We start from the raw sequence: 23,247 nt of genomic DNA, 5'->3' as shown, positions 1-23,247 counted from the left end.
AGCCCAGAGAGGTTGTTCTTTGTCCAGCTCCATTCGCCTTAGGATTTTGTTTCCTTGAGTTTTTTTTTTTTTTTCCTGCTGTAGAGCATGTCGGTAGCTTTCTGGGGGGTTTGGTGGATTTTCATCTCTGTGTTTTCTTAGGTACTTTGAAATAATGGCCCAGTTAGACCTTCACTTGGTGAGGCTGATCAGAATAAGCATCCTTTGCAAGAAGCCCCTGAGGACAGAGGTCCAGGGACTCCTGTGGAGCCCTCTGGCCTCTTCTGGGCCTGTGAGTGGGTAGTCCTTACGGGAAGCTCCACAGGGTTGGGGAGGGGGACTCTTAGGGGATACAGGACACAGAGGATATGATAGTGGGTGTTTTCAGACCTCTTCTGGCCTCCTGATCGTCTCTGGGGACTCCACAGTTATTTCTAAAAGAAGGTTCAAAGACCTTTCCCAACAACAGCCTCTCCCTATCTCCGGCTTTGCTTGGGGGCCTTATGCTTTTGATGTGCTTCCCTTCTTGCTGCCAGGGGCAAATACTTGTCTGGGGAACTAGAAAGGAGGCAAGGAGCCTTGACTAGTCAGCTTGGAATAGAAATCCTTAATTTTGAGATTTTGCTGCTGTTTTTCTTGCCAGTTCAGCCAGGTCTTTGGACCACTTGTATCCCTGTCAACTTCCTGTACTGGACCCATGCCCTAGAGGCATACCACCGCTGGTGGGCACAAGCCTTTTGGGGGCATCTTCCTGACATGGGGTGTTTGAGGCTTGCTCTGCTTGCTTTGTGCTCCCAGTCCACCTTCGTATCACAGACCTTATCATTTCAAGTAATGGCAGACCTGATACAGGACGTACATCATGTGGTGTGGCCGTGAGGTTTGCAGTGATGGTGGAAGCTTCCGAAGAGCATTTTCATCCATTAAAGTTTTTAGAGGGATGCTGAGGAAGGCAGCATCAGGAGGCTCCCAGCCAGACATCGTTTTAAGCCAGAACCCTTTCCTATTGATTCTCTTATTTGTTCCTAGACACTGATTAATTGGAGGGCTGGGGCTCAGAGGCCCTCTTCTGGCTTCGGAGGCATGCAGGCAGTGGTCAGCATGGTTCATGGGACTGACTAGACCCTTTGGGTGCCCTGAGTAGAAGACTATCAGACTCTCTAGTTCATTTCCATATTACCAGATTCCCAGAAAGAGCCATAAAAAGCCAAGCGACTGCATATCTGGAGGCGGTCAGAAGTAGTCCACCCTCAGCCTCCGGCCCTTCAGCCCACCACAGCCACACTGACTTCTGGAGGTTTACGACTTGTCAGAAAAAGTTGAGGAATTTACCTCCTGGTTGACTTGGCTTTCTGTTTGCCCTTTTCCAAATCAGAGAAAAAGTTAGTTAAAACAATAGAATAATGCTTAGTTACTTCTTCATTAAAGCTAACTGATAAAATGTACCCATATTTCCACTCAGAAATTTATTTTTGCATTTATTCAATGTCTATCTCTAGGGTTTATAGTCAGCTTGAGCTGAGATCCTTGCATTTGTGGCTTGAGTCTGGCCATGGGTTTTGACCCAAAGCAATGCCTTTCTTCCCTTAAGAAGCAGAGGACTTTATTGGGCACAACTATCCATTCTGTGGAGGGTTTTCTCCTCTGGAGTCAGGGTCAAAGGATGTTGAATTCCCTGCCCACAGGAGTCTCGTGTATGGATGTAGCACCCAGGAGAATTGGGAGAGGGTGGGGGCAAGGCAGGAGAGTGCGGACGTGAGCTCCTGACCTGAAAGCTGCCCTGTGCCCCTTCAGGCTTCTCCATGATGACGCCCATCAATGACCTCCACACAGCCGACTCCTTGAACCTGGCCAAGGGGGAGCGGCTCATGCGGTGCAAGATCAGTAGTGTCTACCGCCTCCTGGACCTGTATGGCTGGGCCCAGCTGAGCGACACCTACGTGACGGTGAGGACAGCGTCCGGGGCTGGGTGAGGCTCTGCCTGTGGCCTCCCCCAGAGGGAGACTTCCTGAGCCTTGGCGTGGCTGTGACACTGCTGGCCGTGAGCTCTTCCAAGGTTTCTAGCCACTGTGGCTACCTGAAATAGACAACCTGCCTAGCGGGCATGTCTCTGGATGAGGAGCCAGGAATTTCTGCATCCTATTTCTAGGGCCACCCTTGACCATTGGGAGATTCCTCTTATAGCTCCATTTCCCTCGCTCCAAATAAAGGCTGAGTCTTCATCTCTCATGGGTCAGGAGGAAGTAAGTGTTCTTGGGGTGGGGGGAGATTTGTATGCAGTGGATTCAGGGGTAAAGGTGATTCAAGCACAGTATCATTGGAAATGGCCCCTCTCCCTTCTCACCACTGGGAACACATGTCTTTCCTCCAGCTGAGAGTCAGCAAGGAGCAGGACCACTTCCTGATCAGCCCTAAGGGAGTCTCTTGCAGCGAAGTCACAGCATCCAGCCTGGTAAGTACAGTGTGACATCTCACTACCAATTTCTTGTTGAAATGACAGTACCATCTTTGCTCCACGCTGCTGCTACTGCTGCTGCTAAGTCGCTTCAGTCGTGTCTGACTTTGTGCGACCCCATAGATGGTAGCCCACCAGGCTCCCCTGTCCCTGGGATTCTCAAGGCAGGAACACTGGAGTGGGTTGCCATTTCCTTCTCCAATGCATGAAAGTGAAAAGTGAAAGTGAAGTCGCTCAGTCGTGTCCAGCTCTTAGCGACCCCATGGACTGTAGCCCACCAGGCTCCTCCGTCCATGGGATTTTCCAGGCAAGAGTACTGGAGTGGGGTGCCATTGTTTTCTCCGTTGCTCCATGCTAGCCACTGCCATCTTGTCCTTCAAGCAGTTTGCAATCTGGTGGGAGAGAGAAGTCACATGGACACCAAAACAAACTGTGCAGAGAGCATGATGTGACCAAGAGACCAAATGGGAAGTGAAGGCAGCAAAAACACTAGGAGGGAGAGGGAAGGAAAGATGAGCCTAGAGGCCTCTGAGCCCAGGATTGGACTTCAAAGGCTGGGAGTCAGGAAGCCTTCCTGGCTCAGGGGTACATTAGAACAACAGCCAGTGCTTTGTCCCAAAGAATGCAAGGTTCTTCTAGTGCTATGAGAGAGAGCTTCTGGGTCCTCTTTCTGGATTGAGTTTTCAAATTTGCGCAATGGCAGTACCCATACACCCTATGGCCCTGGAGCTCTCCTCAAGAGGGGAGACTGTCTTCTCACGGGACAAAGGCACTGCGTGCGACAGTAACTGTCCTGTTACTCTGTAGAGATTCTGGCATGACAACAGGTCACATATCCACGGCTGAGATAAGGAACACACGAGGGCAGAGAGAGCTCATCCCAGAGAGGGAAGTCTGAGTGGGCCACCCAGCCGAGGAGGCTGGGGAGCTGAGCTGAAAGGAAACCAGGGTCTGCATCAGATCCTTGCAGGTTTAAGTTCCTGAGATGGCAGGGTGGCTGCCATGTTCATGGGTCAGGCCACTTGAAAGTAATGTTCATCCTATAAAATTCACTTAAAGTAGGATTTAGTAAGAGAGGGCTATTGACCCATCTTGTGCTTCTGCTGGAACTGGTGTTGTCAGTAGCGTGTTCCCTGCTTTGGTACCACTTGTCTGCCTGGGCCTCTGGGCTGGGTGTGGTAGGTGTGTTGTGGAACTGCCCTGTGTGCTGCATTCAGGGGCCTGTCCCTGTGCTGGAATTTTAAGAGCCAAAGCTGACATGATTTTTAGAAAGGAAAAATCTAGCCTGCTAATGTCCAGCAAACACTTCTAGTCAATAAGTTAGGCTAAATTAACTACCTACCAGCTTCTGGGAGACTGCTCGTGGAGCAGGAGGTGTTTTCAGCCTAAGGGTGTTTCAGGATTAGGGTTGCGTTGAGTGAATTGGAACCTAAGAAGGAGGTGATGGGGACTTCCCTATAGCTCAAGCGGTAAAGAATCTGCCTGCAATGCAGGAACCTATGGTTCGATCCCTGGGTTGGGAAGATCCTGTGGAGAAGGGACTGTCAATCCATTCCAGTATTCTTGCCTGGAGAATCCCATGGACGGAGAAGCCTGGCAGGCTCCAGTTTATGGGGTCACAAAGAGTCAGACATGACTGAGCGACTAGCGGTGTCTGGCCAGGGGCAGTTCTGGGGTGGGGGGCACAGAATGAGGCCAAAGCTGCTATTGGTGCAGTTAGGATGAATGTCTCCGGTTAACTGGGAGGAAGTGTCAGTCATCTACTGAGATGATCTTATGGTTTTCATTCTTCGCTTTGTTGATGTGTTGTATGGTACTGATTAATTTGCATATACTGAACCATCCTTGTATTCCTGGGATAAATCCCACTTGATCATGGTGTGTTGTTGTTCATCACCAAGTCATATCCAACTCTTTGCAACCCCCTGGACTATAGCACACCCGACTTGCCTGTCCCTCACTATCTCCCAGTTTGCCCAAATTCATGTCCATTTCACTGGTGATACCTCCAACCCTCTCATCCTCTGTATAGTCCTTTTAATGTGTTATTGGATTCAGTTTGCTAGTATTTTGTTGAGGATTCTTCCATCTATATTCATATTCATCAGTGATATTAATCTGCGATTTTCTTTTTTGTGTGAGATATTTTTCTGGTTTTGGTATCATGATATTGGTGGCCTCATAGAATGAATTTGGGAGTGTTTGTTCCTCTGCAGTTATTTTGGAAGAGTTTCAGAAAGATAGGTGTTAACTCTTCTCTAACTGTTTGATACAATTCACACCTGAAGCCACCTGTTCTTGGACTTTTGTTTGTTGGAAGCTTTTAATCATAGGTCAGTCATGTGATTGACCTGTTCATATTTCCTGTTTCTTCCTGGTACAGTCTTAGAAGGTTGTTCATCTCAATGAATTTGTCCATCTCCCAGGTTGTCCATTTTATTGGCATATGTTAATAGTTGCTTGTAGTAGTCTCTTATGATCCTTTGTGTTGGTCATGTTTGCATTTGTACAAACTTGTTTTTGCTTTTCCTTAGACATGATTAAGGAGTGGCTTCTGTCTTCTGTGTCACAGTCAAAAGTGGTCTTCTCTGATGATGATGTTCTGTGAGATTGTTTATGTTAAGCAGGAAGTGCTATGGCTTAGCTGTGTGCCAGGCCAGCAACAGCCACCAGAAGTTATGTGTGTGTGTATGTGTGCACACATGCATGGGCATGCCTGTGTTTTCACTGTAACACCCACAACCCCTTGGAGTCAAAAGCAGATTATGAGACCAGGGACTGCTCTCTCATTTGTCTTTTAAGACCTAGCTTTTGGGTGACTGGTAAATGGATGTTCATTATACTATCCTCTTTATCTTTGCGTGTGATTAAATTTTTTCAAAATAATAAGCTGGAAAAAAAGAAAAAGACTCAGTTTAGATGCTGCTTCCTCTGGGAAGGCTTCTCTGCTCTCCTGTTTCCACTGGGATTAAAGACTCATCCTATCTGCTTCTAGAGAATTCTGTGAATGACTCTCTCCTTGCACCTTGACGGTCTCCATGGACCAACAGCAGGGGTATCACTGGATTCTTTTTGGAAATGCAGACTCCCAGGCTGAGTTCTTGGCCTACCAAATTCAAATCTGCATTTTGGTAGGATCTCCAGGTGATCCTCACGCACAGTAAAGTTTGCGAAACTCTCGCATTTTTTGTGCTGAATTAAACTTGCCTTTGTTTCCCAGTAGCCTGTGTGCTTACCCTGCGGGCAGGAACTCTTCCCCTCACGCCACCACCAAGCACATCCATCGCCCGTGGTGTGGTAGAGAGTGGACGTTGGTGGGTGGGCATATGCCTGGCCCACCTGCAGGGAGGGGAGTGAGGGGCCTCTGCCTTCTGGTGGTCAGAAGTCTGTCTTCCTCCTCACCCCCACCCCGGCCCAGATCAAGGTGAACATCCTGGGAGAGGTGGTGGAGAAGGGCAGTAGCTGCTTCCCCGTGGACACCTCGGGCTTCTGCCTGCACTCGGCCATCTACGCTGCCAGACCCGACGTGCGTTGCATCATCCACCTGCACACTCCGGCCACGGCGGCGGTGAGTGTCAGCTCTTCAGCCAGCATTTCAGCCCCCATGGCAGCAGCCCCATGGCACCTGTCTCTCTGAGAGTCTCCCCAAGGGGAGACATAAGTCCCTCCAAGCTAGGAGCAAACTCACCATTTAATGCAGTTCTGGAAAGATTCCCTAGAACTCAGGCCAAGGTGAGGAGGGACACCCGATGTGGGAATCTCCTCCTCTCCATTCTTCTGACTGTGGAAGTCTCAGACTGTGGAGATAAGGTGAAGGTGTGTACTGTTGGCTCCTCTGTGTCCCCCAACTGCTGCATACGCAAACCGGCCCCACTTGTCTGGGTGATGGCACCTTCTGAGCCTCTGCTTAGGTCAGGCTGGCACCTGCTCCCTAGCCCAGGCTCTGGCGTGGACAGGTCTTGTTATGAGATCAGATGGTGGGAACCTGCACTGTGTCCACTTTTCACAATGTCTGGGGTTGGGGTGGGGGGCTGAGAGCTGGGGCCGGAGCAAAGAGAACTGGGAGAGAACAGAGGGAAGACCATCAAGGAGCAGGCTGTCCCCTGAGGGTCTCTGGACATTTCTCTGTCTACCTGAGGTGCTGCAGTGTACCTGGAAAGACAGCAGACACCCAGACCCCAACTTACCAATCCCCTGGCCGTGCACCTACAGGGGCAGAGCAGACCTGCCACTGACTTGTGATTTTTCTCTGCAAAATCACACTGGTTTACAAGCACTCAGACCTTCCAAAAGTTAGACTAAGGCTATGTGATGTATTTGTGCCAAGTGTGCATTTCTGCAGAGCTGGGGCTGACGTGAGGGGCAAGATGACTGAAGGAAAGTGAGAGGCTCTCCAATCTCTCCATGTTCCTTGCTTTTAATAAAGGCCAAGGGTTGGCACATGGTGGTTACAGCCTGGGTTTTAATCATCTCTCCTAGCACTTGCATTGCCCCATTGCTAGAAAAATGGGAGCTTCTCAATGGGCCTCCCTGTCAGTGAAGAGTCGTGGCTGTTTCTGCAGCCAAGGCTGAAGGTCTCTACCAACCCACCCCCTGGACCCTGGACCCTGCTTCACCGCTGCCTGTCCCCAGACAGAGCTTGACTGGGCCATCTGAGGAGAGGGCCACTGGGACAGAGAGGCAGGGGGTGGGGAGGGTGGGGGTGAGCTAACCATTCCTCATCTCACCGAAGGTGTCAGCCATGAAGTGGGGCCTCCTGCCTGTGTCTCACAATGCCCTGCTGGTGGGGGACATGGCATATTATGACTTCAATGGCGAGATGGAGCAGGAAGCTGATCGGATCAACCTGCAGAAGTGCCTTGGACCCACCTGCAAGGTTTGGCTCAGCTATTCTAGGAAGATGCTCTGGGAGGGGTTGTCAAAAACCCACATCACAAAAGGGATAACTATTCATTGGAAAATGTTTATAAGTTGCAGATAAACAAGAGCAACAGAAGAAAGGAAATAATCTTTCACCCTACCCTTTGATTTTGATGCACACTCCCATATCTATTCACACAGATTTACAAAACTAGGATTGTAAAACTCTTCTTTCCCCTTAGCAATATAGAGTCAACCCCTCTGTAAGTTATTAAAATACTTTCTAATCACTATTTTAAATTATATGTCACTGTATGAATGCTGTGCCGTCATTTACCTGAACAGTCCTCTATGGTTGGACACTGAAAAGATTTTTCTCCTTGAATTTTCTTTTAATATAAACAATTCCATGATGAAAATACCTTCTGCTACATCTTTGTGTTTGCTTCCTAAAGGATGAATAGTTTAACTTATTACCGCATAGTAACAAACTGCCCTCTCCTCCGGACGAGGCTAGTATGTATGAGAATGCCATTTTTCTATAGTCTCCTCAAACTTGAGTGTTCTCCCTTAGTTTTTATTCTTTTGCTAACTTGACAGAACAGAATCTCATTTTTATTGCTTGATTTAAGTCTGAAGACCTATTTTATAACAGCACATAATCAGGGCTGGTGAGCTTCGAGGGGGACGTTTCAGAGCCAAGCCTGGCTTGATGGGCACTTTGCCCCCTTCCTTGCTGCTGCTGGAGTCATCTCCCATTTGAGAGTCCCTGTCTTCCCATCTCTAACATGGAGCAGAAATCCCTGCTACCCTCTCCTGCCTTCCTCTGAAACCTCATGAGCAGAGCCAGGAGAGAGGTGATGTTCACAACCCTGAAATGCTACAAAAAGACAAGGGGCGTTCACTATCTGTAAAATCTTTTGTGAGCGAGAGTCATAGTCTCTTCCTATCTCTGTGGCTCTTAAGAGGAAAAAAACTCCAGCTGTTTTCAGCAAGAACGGATGTAAGGACTAGGCTACTGGGTCTCAGCCCAGGTACTGGAAGGACGGATCTGATGCTTGGGTCTGTGTCCCAGCCCCCAGGTGGGTGTCACCTGGGTATTACTCAGAGCATCCCTAAGGATGAAACCAACCAAGAAGGGAGGGTGCACCTGGACCTTGGTGTCAATTGATTCCTGTTTTTCCCCCTTTTAGATCTGCCTGCCCCTGGCTGAGTCAAAAACACTGCACCATCAGTGATGGCCTGGGTTCTAACTCTGCCCCTAATTAGCTGGGGGACTTTCAATTTCTTTAGGCTTCTATTTCCTCTAATGAGATAGAATAAAAGGTTGCTATGGCCTCTTTCACAGAACTGTAGGATCTTAGAGCTTCCAGGCTCCACAGAGTTCATGGGGAGAAAGCCTGGGGGCCAGAGGTGACCCAACTCACCTGTGTATGCAGGATCATCTCTCGTGGATCACTCCCTTGGATTTGATTCACAAGTCAACCCAGTCACAGGGGACAAGTTGGACCCTTATATTTAACAGCAAATACATTTATTCACTTTGACATACCATTCATTTTTCAGACTTCTAAGCTCTCAGGGCCTAAAAAAACCAAGCCTTGCCCAAAGAAATCCACCAAGCTATTCAGTCTCAGTTTTAAAAAGCACCTTCCATTTCTTCGGGTATATGCCTTAAGCATTCTTTTGGGTGGATATTAAAACTCATGGGGGTTGCATTGGGTTTTTGCATAGGGAGAGTGAGTGAGGAACTAGGGGGCAGGTGTTCCAGGATGAGATACGGAAATTGATCTGAATAAAATGAAAAATCTCTCCCTCTTAACTGAAGTTTAGAAGGCTGAAAGTGTCAATTGGCTGTTTGCTCCTGTACAGATCCTGGTGCTAAGAAACCATGGAGTGGTTGCTCTGGGTGATACTGTGGAGGAAGCGTTTTATAAGATCTTCCACCTACAGGCTGCGTGTGAGATACAGGTAAGCACGTTCCTCTGGATAGCGGGCCCAGAAGGGGCTCCGATTGGGGCCAAGGGGTAATGGTGGTGGCCCCATGCGCTGTGATTTAAGGAGACCTTTAAGGGAGCCTCACCCTGTTTCTCTGCCTTATCCTTCTAAAGTTTCACACTTAGTTTTACAGCTTTAAAATTTTTTATCACCTTGCCAAACAACCAGCACCAACTCTTGGGGGTCATCTTGAGGGCAGGAAGGTGCCTGGGCTCACCAGTGGGACAGTGGGAGGACTGTCCCGTGCTCCTGTGTTACCTGGGGTGTCACAAACACCACCCAGGCAGGTCTGCTTTTCTTTGCTTGGCGGAGGCTAACTTGCCATGACCCTGAATGTGGTCAAGTTCAGAAAGAGAAATGGAGAGAAGGCCCAGGTGGAGTGTTGGCGTGACAGGCCTGGCACCAGGGAAGCCCCAGGGTGAAGTCCAGGGAGCCTGTGGTGTGGTCCTCCGAGCTGGTAAAGGATGAGATGGAGGGTGGGTGGAGACGTAATAGGAAAACACACATCCTGCAGTTTTATCAAGTAACAAGGTGGTTTTGGTTAAGCCAAGCACGTGCTCCTTCCAGTGCAGCAAGCCATCAGGGGTGAGTAGGGGGGTCTTGCACAACTGACTGGGCTCCATCCTGGGTTCTGTGCCCTTGGGTCAGGGACTTGCTCCCTGCAAGCCTCCATTTCCTGTTTCCTCAGCTGTAGAACTGGGTCTATAGAGACCTTCTGAGGATGGCCTTTCAGACAAGGAGAGGTGTTGCTGATGGTATTTTCAGGACTCAGTTGACAGGGGAGGCCAGCTGCTCCAGGGTGAGTCAGCTCTTAGCAGCCCTCATGTGGTGTCCCGTCTGCCCTCTCCTGGCAGGTCTGGGCAGAGCAGTGTCCCAGGAAGACCGCTCACCCTTCTCTTGGTTGCTATGCAGGAAGAATGAGAGTAATCCCCAAAGCATCACTAGTGAAGGATGTACAGGTGGGACCTTTCTCAGTGGTTTTTAAAGGATAAGTTGAGAGGACAGTGATGAAGAGGTGACCCCTCCCCCCATCCAATGATGCTGGCCTTGAACTCTGACCCCTGGATGATGTTAGAACCTGGCAGAGCTTCTGATAAGCCCACTTTCTCTTCTCCACATCTGAACTCTGAAGAGTTTCCCATTTTTCTGTAGAAGGAGGCTTCTGTGAGAAAATAGCTCACGATAAAGCCTTATCTCCTTGCAAAGATAGCCCAGCCCTAAAAACGAATGGATAGAGTACGCCTCCGTAGGCTCTAGATCCCCAGAAAGCACCCCTGTGCTATTTAACCAAAGGGAGGAAGTCCATCTAGCTGGGCCTTTGGCTAGATGAAGGGCCGAGCTGCCCACCACTCTCCTGGACGGCCCCTGCTGCTCCTCTTGGCCCTGCCTGCTGTCGCGTTCTTTTCAGTTGGGACTGGTTCGATGTGACTTTTATAAAGTACATCAGGCAGTGGGGGCAGATAATCCCAAGAAAGGCTCCAGTGTCTTTTTCCAGTGAGTGGAGCAGGAAGGCTTCTACAGGGAGAAATGAACTGGAAGGAGCAGAAGAAAAACAGGAGAGATAGATGAAGGGTGTGGGTGGATTAAGGCTCAGAAGAGACCAAGTGCCAGCAGCCTGCAGAGCTGTTGGGACTGCAGCCCCTGCAAGGGACATTTCCAGATGGATGACCTGCACTGGAGTTCTGCTTGCATCGTGGGACTAATTTTCTCTCTCAGTGACCTTGGCAAGTAAGCAGGTGTGTCTGTGGTCATTTCAGTGGTTCAAGGCTAAGAGCCTGTTCCTCTCTCCTGGGGACAGCATTCTCTTTGCTTTCCATCCATTTGGGGTTTCAGGAAACTGGGTCATCCTCTGCAGAGAGGTGGCTACCTGCTCTGCTTACAGGCAGATGAGAAGAAGCCCAGGCAACTCTCCATGTGCTTCCCATCGCCATGGAAACGCATAGGGGAAGAGGGAGGTGGGAGGAGGCAGCTCATGCAAGGAAGTGGGCAGTTCTCTCCTCCTCCACAAATGACCAGTTCCCGGGGCACTGCTTCTCAGCGTTCCATGGTAAAGCCTCAGAATTTGTTTTTCATAAGTGTTTCTGTGGCGGTCTTTATGCACCAGGTGCTGTTCTAAGAGTTTTAGGAATACCTTAAATAAACCTCATGAAGTCAATATACTATTTTCATTTTATAGGGAGGGTAAAATAGCTGCTTAAAGTTACACAGCAAGTAGGTTTACACTGCAGAGCCAGGATCCAAACGCAGGTAGCCTGGTACCCAAGTTCTATGTCTTAAACACTGCCTTTCAGGGCAGTAAAGGCTGGTGGGAAAGGTCAGCTGACAGGCTGGGGCCTCTCCCCAGGGAGCTGGCACTTCAAGTCAAGGTTTCAGGGTCCCAGGGCTAAAGCCTGCCTTGACCAGGTAGGAGTCCAGGATGAATGTGGTAATTGATCAACCAGCTAGGATTCGCTATCTTTGAGAGTGTATTTCCACATGCTCAGGCTCAGTGCCGGGTGTGAGGGACTTCAGAATTAGAGAACAGGGCAGCAGAGGGCAGAACTGGGACCAGTGAATGAACATGATAAAAAGGTAGATTTCAACTCAATGTAATCTCTATCATCTCATTGTAACCCTTCTAACATTTGGACAATAATACTTTAGGCTGCCTCTTCAAGCATGGAGCTGACACCTTCTAGGAATATTAGATAAGGACTCTTATTTTTTGTGAGAGTATGGAATAAATGGCCTCTAGGTGTCTATATTTGCAATGGAGGCTTCTGTGGGACACATGCCTTGGATGAAGAGGGTGTGGAAAATGCTTGTTCTTACTTCTTCCTTGTCACAGAGTGTTGGAGGTCACTGAAAAGGTTGCCTGGCTGACCTCCAGGAAGTCTCATGGGGCTGTATGTTACCCTGGTGACTCTAATACTCTCTGGAGTATGTCCAGGATCCTCAGGGCTTCATCGGCCTGGGTTTCTCATCAGGCTACCTCGATTTCTTTCATCTTCAGTAAAACAATAACTGACATAAAAACTGGAACACTGAAAGTTTAAATAATCAGAGCTGTTCCCCCATAACAAGCAGGTTTACAGGGAGTAACAAATATTAATCAGAACACTAGGGTCTTGATGCTGTGTCTGACTCTTTGCGACGCTATGGACTGTAGCCTCCCAGGCTCCTCTATCCATGGGGATTCTCCAAACAAGAATACTGGAGAGAGTTTCCAGGCCCTCCTCCAGGGCTCTTCCCAACCCAGGACTCAAACGCAGGTCTCCCACACTGCAGGCGGATTCTTTACCATCTGAGCCACCAGGGAAGCCCGAGAATACTGGCGTGGGTATCCTGTCCCTTCTCCAGGGGATCTTCCTGACCCAGGAATCGAACTAGAGTCTCCTGCATTGCAGGCGGATTCTTTACCAGCTGAGCTACTGGGAAAGGGTCTTGATGTGCAGTACAAAACTTCAGCTTCAATACTTACAATACTTGGGATCCACCATTTCTCTCTGTGTCTGGACTTAGCCAGGAAACCACATCGTAGCCAGTTGTATCTGGGTGGCAGATACGGGGTGTAAATAGAATGTACTTTCAGATGAGCATGGAATTAGAAAATAAGATTAGTTGGATTCATGAATGTTTTTAGGATCATTCTAAAACTGCCTATTTTATACACACACCTCTTGCGCTAAAACCCAAAGTCCATTGCTTCTGGTTACCTGTATGGTTGCCTCCCCATGGCGCCTTGACAGTGGAGCAAACACTCTAAGTCTGTTGGTGAAAGTTTTCTGAGCCCTATAGAGAGCCTGACTGTGCCTGTCGGCTGTTCCTCTGTCTCCTTTTCCTGGGCTTCCTTGAGTGACTAAACCCATTATGGAGGATATTCTCCCTCTAGACCTGTTAATTCATCCCAACAGGCCACACTCATATTTTGTTGGCCTAGAAGCCAGCTTGTTTCTTTCAAGTGACTTGTTTTTTAAGGGGAGATATTTCAGAAACAGAAAAATACAGGGAATAATACAATACCCACTCTCCACCCACCAGATTTAACAAATATCAACAGCTTTTCTCTTCTTGCAGAAGTAAAATATTATAGACAAGAATTGAAGTCTTTTTCTCAAATTCCTTTGTTCCCTGGAAATAATCACAGCTTGAAGTTGGCCTCTGTGCCAGGTAACTTTTCAGTTCCCTGTGCTGTTTTATTCTCAAGATTTAACATTTGCTGCTGCTGCTGCTGCTGCTAAGTCACTTCAGTTGTGTCCCACTCTGTGCGACCCCATAGACGGCAGCCCACCAGGCTCCCCTGTCCCTGGGATTCTCCAGGCAAGAACACTGGAGTGGGTTGCCATTTCCTTCTCCAATGCATGAAAGTGAAAAGTGAAAGTGAAGTCGCTCAGTTGTGCCCGACTCTTAGCGACCCCATGGACTGCAGCCTACCAGGCTCCTCCGCCCATGGGATTTTCCAGGCAAGAGTACTGGAGTGGGGTGCCATTGCTTTCTCCTAACACTTGCTTTGTCTCCCTAAAAACTGACATTAGGAAAGAAATACTAATAACTTTGTCCTTGGGAATGGGCACATGCCCTACAAGTTTGGAGCAGCTTTCCTCTGGGAGGAAAAAGCCAAATACAACTGAGTTTTCCAGAGATTTCTGTTTCTAACCTTCCCTGATCCCCATTCTCTGTTACACACAGGAGCACAGAATGTGTACAGGGTTGTGGGTGTACACACACACGCACGTGTGTGAGCTGATGGCTTTCTGCTTGTTGCCACAGGTGTCTGCTCTGTCCAGTGCAGGGGGTGTGGAGAACCTCATCCTGCTGGAACAGGAGAAGCAGCGGCCTCATGAGGTGGGCTCTGTGCAGTGGGCAGGGGGCACCTTCGGACCCATGCGGAAGAGCCGGCTTGGGGAGCACGAGTTCGAGGCCCTCATGAGGATGCTGGACAATCTGGTGAGTCTCCTGCCATTGTCCTTCCAGACCAGTCCTTTGCAGCTTAGCCCCCCAGAACCAGTCAGTATGAAGCACTCAGTAGATGTGAGAACTGCCAGCATCACAATTCAGTTGTTAAAGCCCCTTGACTGGCAACTTGACTAAGAGTTTGTGGTCATGGTAATAGTACTTAAGTCTTCTCAAACAATGGCCTTTGCCACTCCCTTTCCACGGGCTGTGGATGCCACACCTGCTGGGTGCCCTTTGGAGAAGGGGTAATCCAGCAAAAAGCAGGACCACAGAGCCTCTCTCATATTATGGCTTGGTTTACTCCTCTTTTGCACTTAGCTCTGTGTTTCCTTCTAATCTCATGATTTTAACGCAGAAAACATAATAGCTTTGATTTCCCTATTCCCGATAAACAGCATTACAACACTATTCCTATTGCGATGAATCAATCAAACAATCAGGTAAAAAATTAACTGATATGTGACTAGTGTGGGCTTTATAGGGTCCAAAAGCATTATAAGACATCCTTCCTTCTGGAACTAACAGTTTAATTGATGACATATGACATAAACAGGAAACAATTCAAGAATAAGAGGAAAGCGTATACAGTGAGGAACTAACTGCAAGAAGAAGCTATGACTTCCCAGATTGCTCAGAAGAGTGAAGATGAGCCCTATTATTTTTGTAACATTCCTGTATTATTTTCCCTCCTCCTCACTGCTACTAATTTGGACCCTTTCATTATTATGTCTGGGTCATTGCAATAATTAATCCTTTCATTTTTGCTTCCAGTTCCTCCAAAGCATCACCAGTTTATTACAGGGCTGAGCATGATCCTCAATGAAAATACAACTCCTATTAACGTTTGTGTCTCGAGTAATCTGTGGCTGAATAAAACACCAGGACCAAATGGTTTCATGCAGAAATTCCCTCAAACCTTTAAGAAACAGACTATTCCTATGCTGTTTAAACTGTGGCAGAGAAGAGTGAAAGAAGGAAACCAAGTCATAACAGTTATAACACATTCAGACAAATCTCACTTTGAGTTGATGAAAAATGCTGCATGAAAATAGTATCTGGCATAATATTAGAATAATAATACATGATAACCAAGTGAGGGTTCATTCCTTGTATTGAACGATGGCTTAATATTATAAATCTAAATATATTTCATGATATCAATGAGTCAAAGGATAAAAATCTATGGATCCCTTTGAGATCAAAAGGTATTTGATAAAAATGTAATCTCAATTTATAAAAATAATAGGTGTTAAGTAGGATAGGAAGTCTTTTATTTAATATGATTAAAATTACCTTTTTTGGTCAAAACAAACACCAGTATCATGGTGAAACACTAGAAGAATTTCCATTAAATTTCAAAACTAAACAGTGATTCTGTTCTCAGCACTATTATTTAATGTTGTTCAAGAATAATACTGGAAATCAATTCAAGGCAGTGAGATCTAAAAATAAGAGGTGTACATGTTGTAAAGAAAACAAAATTACTCTTATTTATAGTTAGTACATCTACCTACCTCTAAGGTTCAAAAGAATCAACTGAGAAAAATTAGAAATAATGAGTGCATGTCAAGAAAAAAAAGGGAAAAGACTCAAATCAACAAAATTAGAAATGAAAAAGGAGAGGTTTCAACAGACAATGCAGAAATACAAAGGATAATAAGAGACCTACTATGAGCAATATATGCCGATAAAATGGACAACCTGGAAGAAATGGACAAATTCTTAGAAAAGTTAAACCTTCCAGGACTGAACAGGAAGAAATAGAAATTATGAACAGATATACTACAAGCACTGTAGTAGAAACGGTGTTAAAAATCTCCCAAAAAACAAAAGCCCAGGGCCAGATGGCTTCACAGGTTAATTCTATCAAATATTTAGAGAAGAGCTAATGTCTAGCCTTCTCAAACTTTTCCAAGAAATGGCAGAGGAAGGAACACTTCCAAACTCATTCTATGAAACCACATCACCCTGATACCAAAACCAGACTTCACACACAAAAAGAAAATTACATAGATGCAAAAATCCTCAACAAAATTCTAGCAAACAGAATCCAACAACACATTAAAAGGATTCTATACCATGATCAAATCAACTTTATCCCAGGGATGCAAGGATTCTTCAGTGTACACCAATCCATCAATGTGATACACCACGTTAATATATTTAAAGATGAAAATCATTTGATAATCTCAATGGATACAGAAAAAACTTTCAACAAAATTCAGCATCCGCTTATGACAAAAACTCTTCAGAACATGGGCATGGGAGGAACCTGCTTCAACTTAATAAGGGCCATATATGACAGACCCACAGCAAATATTATTTTCAATGGTGGAAAACTGAAAACATTTTCTTTAACATCAGGAACAAGACAAGGATGCCCACTCTCATCACTTTTATTCAGCATAGTTTTGGAAGTCCTAGCCATGGCAATCAGAGAAGAAAGAGAAATGAAAGGAATCCAGATTGGAAAAGAAGAAGTAAAACTCTCACTATTTGCAGATGGCATGATACTATACATAGAAAACCCTATAAGATACTATCAGAAAGTTACTACAGCTAATCAATGAATTTAGTAAAGTCACAGGGTAAAAAATCAATACACAGAAGTACCTTGCATTCCTACATATCAGAAAGAGAAATTAAGGAATCAATCATATTCACCATTGCAAAAAAAAAAAAAAAAAGAGAGAGAGAGAGAGAGAATAAAACACCTAAGAATAAACCTACCTAAGGAGACAAAAGACCTGTATACCAAAAACTATAAGACACTCATGAAAGAAATCAAAGATAACACAAACAGATGGAGAGATATATTATGTTCTTAGATTAGAAGACTCAATATTGTGAAAATGACTATACTATCCAAAGCTATCTACAGATTCAATGCAATACCTATCAAATTTCCATGGCATTTTTTCAGAGAACTGGAACAGAAAATTTCACAATTTGTATGGAAACACAAAAGACCCCAAATAGCTAAAGCAATCTTGAGAAAGAAAAATGGAGCTGGAGGAATCAACCTTCTTGACTTCAGACTATACTACAAAGCTATAGTCATCAAGACAATATGGTACTGGCACAAAACAGAAATATAGACTAATGGAACAAGAGAGAAAGCCCATAAATCCATGCACCTGTGGGCACTTTATTTTTGACAGAGGAGGCAAAAATATGCAATGGAGAAAAGATAGTCTCTTCAATAACTGGTGCTAGGAAAACTGACAGCTCCATGTAAAAGAATGAAATTAGAACTTGTCCTGACACCATAAATACAAATAAACTCAAAATGGATTAAAGACCATTTAAGACCAGAAACTATTAAACTCTTAGAGTAAAAAACATAGGCAGAACATTTTTGGACATAAATTGCAGCAAGATCCTCTATGATCCACCTCCTAAAGTAATGGAAATAAAAAATGAAAACAAACAAATGAGACCTAATTAAAATTAAAAGCTTTTGCACAGCAAAAGAAACCATTTACAAGATGAAAAGGCAACCTTTAGAATGGGAGAAAATAATTGCAAATGAAGCAACTGACAAAGGATTAACCTCCAAAATATACAAGCAGCTTATGCAGCTCAATATCAGAAAAACAAACAAACAGAAAAAACAATCAAAAAATGGGCAGAAGACCTAAATAGACATTTCTCTAAAGAAGACATATGAATGGCCAGTAAAACATGAAAAATTGCTCAAAATTGCTCATTATTAGAGAAATGCAAATAAAAACTACAATGAGGAATCACCTGACACCAGTCAGAATGGCCATCATCAAAAAATCTACAAATAATAAATGCTGGAGAGGATGTGGAGAAAAGGAGACATTCTTGCACAGTTGATGGGAATGTAAATTGATACAGCCACTATGAAGAACAGTACAGAGATTTCTTTAAAAAAGAAAAGGAATAAAACTACCATATGACCCAGCAATCCCACTACTGGGCATATACCCTGAGAAAATCATAATTGAAAAAGACACATGTACCCCAGTGTTCACTGCAGCACTGTTTACAACAGCTAGGACATGAAAGCAGCCTAGATGTCCATCAACAGATATAAACAAGACTATAAGCAAGATATAAGCAAGACTACTGGAGTGGGTTGCCGTGTCCTCCTCCAGGGGCTCTTCCCGACCGAGGGATCCAGCCCGCATCTCTATGTCTCCTATATTGGCAAGCGGGTTCTTTACCACTAGTTCCACTTGTAAAGCCCTGTACATACATACAGGGAAATATTACTCAGCTATAAAAAGGAACAAATTTGAGTCAGTTCTAGTGAGGTGAACGAATCTAGAGCCTGTTATATAAGGAAAAGTAAGTCAGAAAGAAAGAAAGTTAGTAAGTCAGAAAATATCGTGTATGAATGCATATATATGGAATCTAGAAAAATGGCACTGATGTACCTATTTGCAGGACAGAAATAGAGACACAGAGAATTGACTTATGGACACAGTAGGGGAAGGAGAGTGAGACGAATTGAGAGAGTGACACGGAAGCATATACTTTACCACATGTAAAATAGATAGCTCATGGGAAGTTGCGTGTAACACGGGGAGCTCAACTCCATGCTCTGGGACAACCTAGTGGGGTGGGATGGGGTGGGGGCCAGGAGGGAGGTTCAAGAGGTAGGGGGCATATATATATGCTTATAGATTCGTGTTGCTGTATGGTAAAAACCAACACAGCATTGTAAAGCAATTATCCTCCAATTTTTAAAAAATGAGTGTATTTAAAGTGGTCAATTATGAAAATATGTGTAAAAATTAGTAGCTTTTTTGTATTTTAACATATAATAATGTATGTGAAAATATGAGAGGAAATAATCCTATTTGTAAATGCAGCAACATCATAAAGTTTTAAGCAGAAGCCCTTTAAAGACAGCTGTAAATTTTACCAATAGACATCAGAGAAAACCTTAAATCAGTGAAGAGCTATAATTTATTCTTGGTTAAAAGCTTCAATAGGGTAAAGAGGCTTCCAAGTTAATCAATAAACTCAATGTAATTTCCTCAAAAGTGGAGCAAGATATAAGGACTTAGCAAAATGTTCTTTCAGATGAAATTCAGAATGGCTTGGAAAATCCTATAGTGATTACCACCACATGGTAAAGTGCGATTAGGCTTTAGTCATTGAAGGGAGAGGCATTAGTCCAGAAGGGACAGGCCAATCAGAGCTACAGCTTAGAGAGTCCAGAAATAGATCCCAGATACATGAAAATTTAACAGGAGAAACAGCCATCTTATAAATCTGTGGGGAAAGATAGACTTCTAGCCCTGTGGGAAATGAACCTAGGGTGGCTTGTTGCTTTATCCTTTCCACAAGATAGATTCCTCATTTGCCAAAAATTTAAACATGAAAAGGAAATTCATATAGATATTTAAAAACATAGATTAATATTTCTGATGCTCTTGTGTTGGGAAAGGCCTTGTCAAGCATGGCAGGAAAGCCTGAAATCATGATGACAAATATTGACAGTTATGATTACATTAAAATTCAAATTTTACATTTTTAAAACCCACCTCACCCACCATAAACAAAACTAAAGACAAAGTATGGGGAAAATATTTGCAACATCTGTGACAGTCAAAAGATCCATCTTTACTATAAAAGAAATAATATGAAAAGATAAACATCACAATAGGAAAATGAACTGAGGACGAAGTTTACAAGGGAAGATATTCGAGGCCATTAAATGTAATTAATATCCAATCTTACTAGTAACCTAAAAAAGAACAAAACAAAAGTAGGTTTTATTTTTAACCCATCTGACTGCCAATGATTTTTTTAAAAACCTCAACAATATTCAGTGTGGGGAAAGGAGATGAGAACTGGGAACTCCAGCACCATTGGCAGAAGTGCAAACTGGCTCATTGTCTTGGGAAGATGGACATGATAAATATATAAAAACCTTTAAAATAAATATGTAAAAACTGTGCATCCTTTGACTCAGTCATTTTCATTACTAGGCATTTATGTTAACTGCCTAAAGAAAAATGTATAAAATTGCTCATTTCAAGGTTGTTTATAATGTTTTGAAATTAACAAAAGTTCTTCCAGTGTTGGTTAGATAAACTGTGATATGTGCATTCACTGGCATATTATGTAGCCGTTTAAAGGCTGCTGTGTGTCTATGTTCAATAACATGAAGAAATCTCTAAGACACATAGAGGAACTAGAGAAGCAACTTATAAAGCTGATTATGTAGTAATACTTACAATAGCCAAGATATGGAAGCAACCTAAGTATCCACTGATGGAAGAATGGATAAAGAAAAAGTGGTGCTTATATATATATAAAATATATATACCATATATATACCATATGTATATGGTAGAATATTATTCAGCCATGAAAAGAAAGAAGTCTAACCATTTGAAACAATGTGGATGGAACTTGAGGGAGTTATGCTAAGTGAAATAAGTCATACAGAAAAAGACAAATACTGTATGATCTCATTTATATATGGAACTGAAAAAAAAAAAAAAACTAAAAAGTTCAAACTCTTAGATGCAGAGAACAGATTGGTAGCTGCCGGGTGTGGGGCAGAGAGAAATGGGTAAAGGGTCAAAGCTAAAAGCTTCCATATATAAAATAAGTAATCCTGGGTGTAATGTATAGCATGGTGACTGTAGTTATTAATACTGTGTTATATATTTAAAAGTTGCTAAAAGAGTAAGTAGATCTTAAAAGTTCTCATCACAAGAAAAAAATTGTAACTAAGTAAGGTGACATCTAGTTGAATCTAGATGTCAACTAGATTCAGGGTGATCATTTCACAATACATACAATTTCTTTTTAACTGAAGTATAGTAGCCACTCCAGTATTCTTGCCTAGGAAATCCCATGGACAGAGGGGCCTGGCGGGCTACAGTCCATGGGGTCACAAAAGACCGGACACAGTTTAGTGACTAAAACATGACATAGTTGATTTACAATGCTGTGTTAGTTCCAGGTGTATAGCAAAGTGATTCAGTTATGCATAGAATACATACGAATATTGAATCACTGTGTTGTACACCTGAAACTAATGTAATGTTACATGTCAATTATATCTTGGTTGTTTAGAAGGCTGTTTATGTGGTGCAGTCCCATTTATATAGTGTTTTATATATTATATATATATTATATATTAATTATATGCTATGCCATGCCAAGTCGCTTTAGTCGTTTCCGACTCTGTGCGACCCCATAGACAGCAGCCCGCCAGACTCCCCCGTCCCTGGGATTCTCCAGGCAAGAACACTCGAGTGGGTGCCATCACCTTCTCCAATGCATGAAAGTGAAAAGTGAAAGTGAAGTCGCTCAGTCGTGTCCGACTCCTAGCGACCCCATGGACTGCAGCCCACCAGGCCCCTCTGTCCATGAGATTTTCCAGGCAGGAGCACTGGAGTGGGGTGCCATCGCCTTCTCTCTGTATATTTACAAATGTGCATATGTATATGTATGCTTAGAGAGATGACTGAAAGGATTTTTAGTGGTTGTCTCTCAGGATGAGATTTTGCATAAAACCCATTATTTTCCTTACGTTTTTTTCATATTGCTTAATTTTTCTACATGGCTATGTATTTTTTTGTAATCCACCTAATTTTTGATGCCACTTTAACTTAAAAAAAGATGACTGGTAGAGCTAAGAATTATTCCAGCAGCTGCTAAGATTCCTGAATGTTCATTCTAAGTAACAGCCCACCTTTGAGGAATATGGTCCTTCTTAGGAGATAGGGATGTTCTCGAGTCAAATTCAGAGGTCCCAAGAGAGAAATAGTCAAGAAACTTCAGAGTTGAGAAAGGGAGGGCTACTGTTCAAATCAGCTGGGAAGCTTTTTAAAGTCCTGTAGCCCAGATTGTACCAATGTCCAGTGAAATGGGCAACCCTGAGGTGAGCCCGGATATCTATATTTTCAAAGCTCCTTTGTGATTCCAGTGTGTTGATAACTACTGGACCAGACCCAAAGCTGGAGCTCTGTCTGGTCCACAAGATTTTGGCGACTTTCTCACCCCTGATCAAAGGGCTTGTTGGAGTGGAGGAAAGGAAGGGGACTAAGACAGGGAGCAAGCAGAGAATCTGCCTGCAATGTGGGAGACCTGGGTTCAGTCCCTGGGTGGGGAATCTCCCCTGCAGAAAGAAATAGCAACCCACTCCAGTATTCTTGCCTGCAGAATCCCACGGACTGAGGAACCTGGTGGGCTGCAGTCCATGGGGGTCACAAAGAGTCAGACATGACTGAGCAACTAACAATTTCACTTTCTTCCAGAGGTGTGGCAAGGCCTGGGTTGTATTTTATTATGGAGACTTTGGGTTAAACTGAGTCCTTTAGATGGAAGGGGGTGAAGTGTGTGGGCTGGCCAGCTGGCATGTTATTGACCATTTTCCCTACCTTAAGTGGTTCTATTTTTGTTCTTTTCAGGGTTACAGAACAGGCTACACCTACCGCTATCCCTTCGTTCAAGAGAAAACCAAACACAAAAGTGAGGTGGAGATTCCGGCCACGGTCACTGCCTTCGTGTTTGAGGAGGACGGCACCCCAGTGCCTGCCCTGCGGCAGCATGCCCAGAAGCAGCAGAAGGAGAAGACCCGCTGGCTCAACACGCCCAACACCTACCTGCGGGTCAACGTGGCCGACGAGGTCCAGAGGAGCATGGGCAGCCCTCGGCCCAAGACCACAGTAAGGAGGGCAGGGGGGCTCCGCTGGGGAGATTGGGGTCAGAGGAGAGCGCCTGACCCCCTGTGCAGGCTAAACCACTTTAAAAGAGGAACAGAGCAAACCTCCCTCAGGCCTGGGCTAGTCCTGTCTCCCCTTAGGGCTTCCTACTGGGCCTCTGGGAGCAGCTGCTCATGCCCACAGAGCAGATCGCCTGTTTCTTGTACCTCTGTGCTGAGTTTCTGGGTCCAGAGGGTGGCTGAACCAGGTCACTCTCAGCCGTATGAAAGCTTTTTGCTGCCACATCCAGAAGGGGCTTCTTGGAAGTTTGGGGGATGGGTATCCAACATTTGAATTGACCATCTGATGCAAAACCAG

At 44.7% G+C, this 23,247-nt stretch overlaps 1 protein-coding gene across 1 annotated transcript in view; it reads left to right on the top strand.

Moving 5' to 3' along the window:
- The window catches only part of ADD2 (adducin 2), a 48,359-nt gene that overhangs the window by 9,797 nt on the left and 15,315 nt on the right, over window positions 1-23,247 (top strand). Inside the window, exons 3-9 of the mRNA XM_068970973.1 lie at window positions 1,774-1,925; window positions 2,351-2,431; window positions 5,853-6,002; window positions 7,167-7,310; window positions 9,167-9,265; window positions 14,042-14,218; window positions 22,636-22,893. Of these exons, the coding sequence (XP_068827074.1) occupies window positions 1,774-1,925; window positions 2,351-2,431; window positions 5,853-6,002; window positions 7,167-7,310; window positions 9,167-9,265; window positions 14,042-14,218; window positions 22,636-22,893 (1,061 nt within the window). The remainder of the gene's footprint in view (window positions 1-1,773; window positions 1,926-2,350; window positions 2,432-5,852; window positions 6,003-7,166; window positions 7,311-9,166; window positions 9,266-14,041; window positions 14,219-22,635; window positions 22,894-23,247) is intronic.

The sequence above is a fragment of the Capricornis sumatraensis genome, chromosome 1, assembly GCF_032405125.1.
Source record: "Capricornis sumatraensis isolate serow.1 chromosome 1, serow.2, whole genome shotgun sequence".
Classification (NCBI taxonomy): Eukaryota; Metazoa; Chordata; class Mammalia; order Artiodactyla; family Bovidae; genus Capricornis; species Capricornis sumatraensis.
This window is presented reverse-complemented; position numbering and strand designations above follow the sequence as displayed.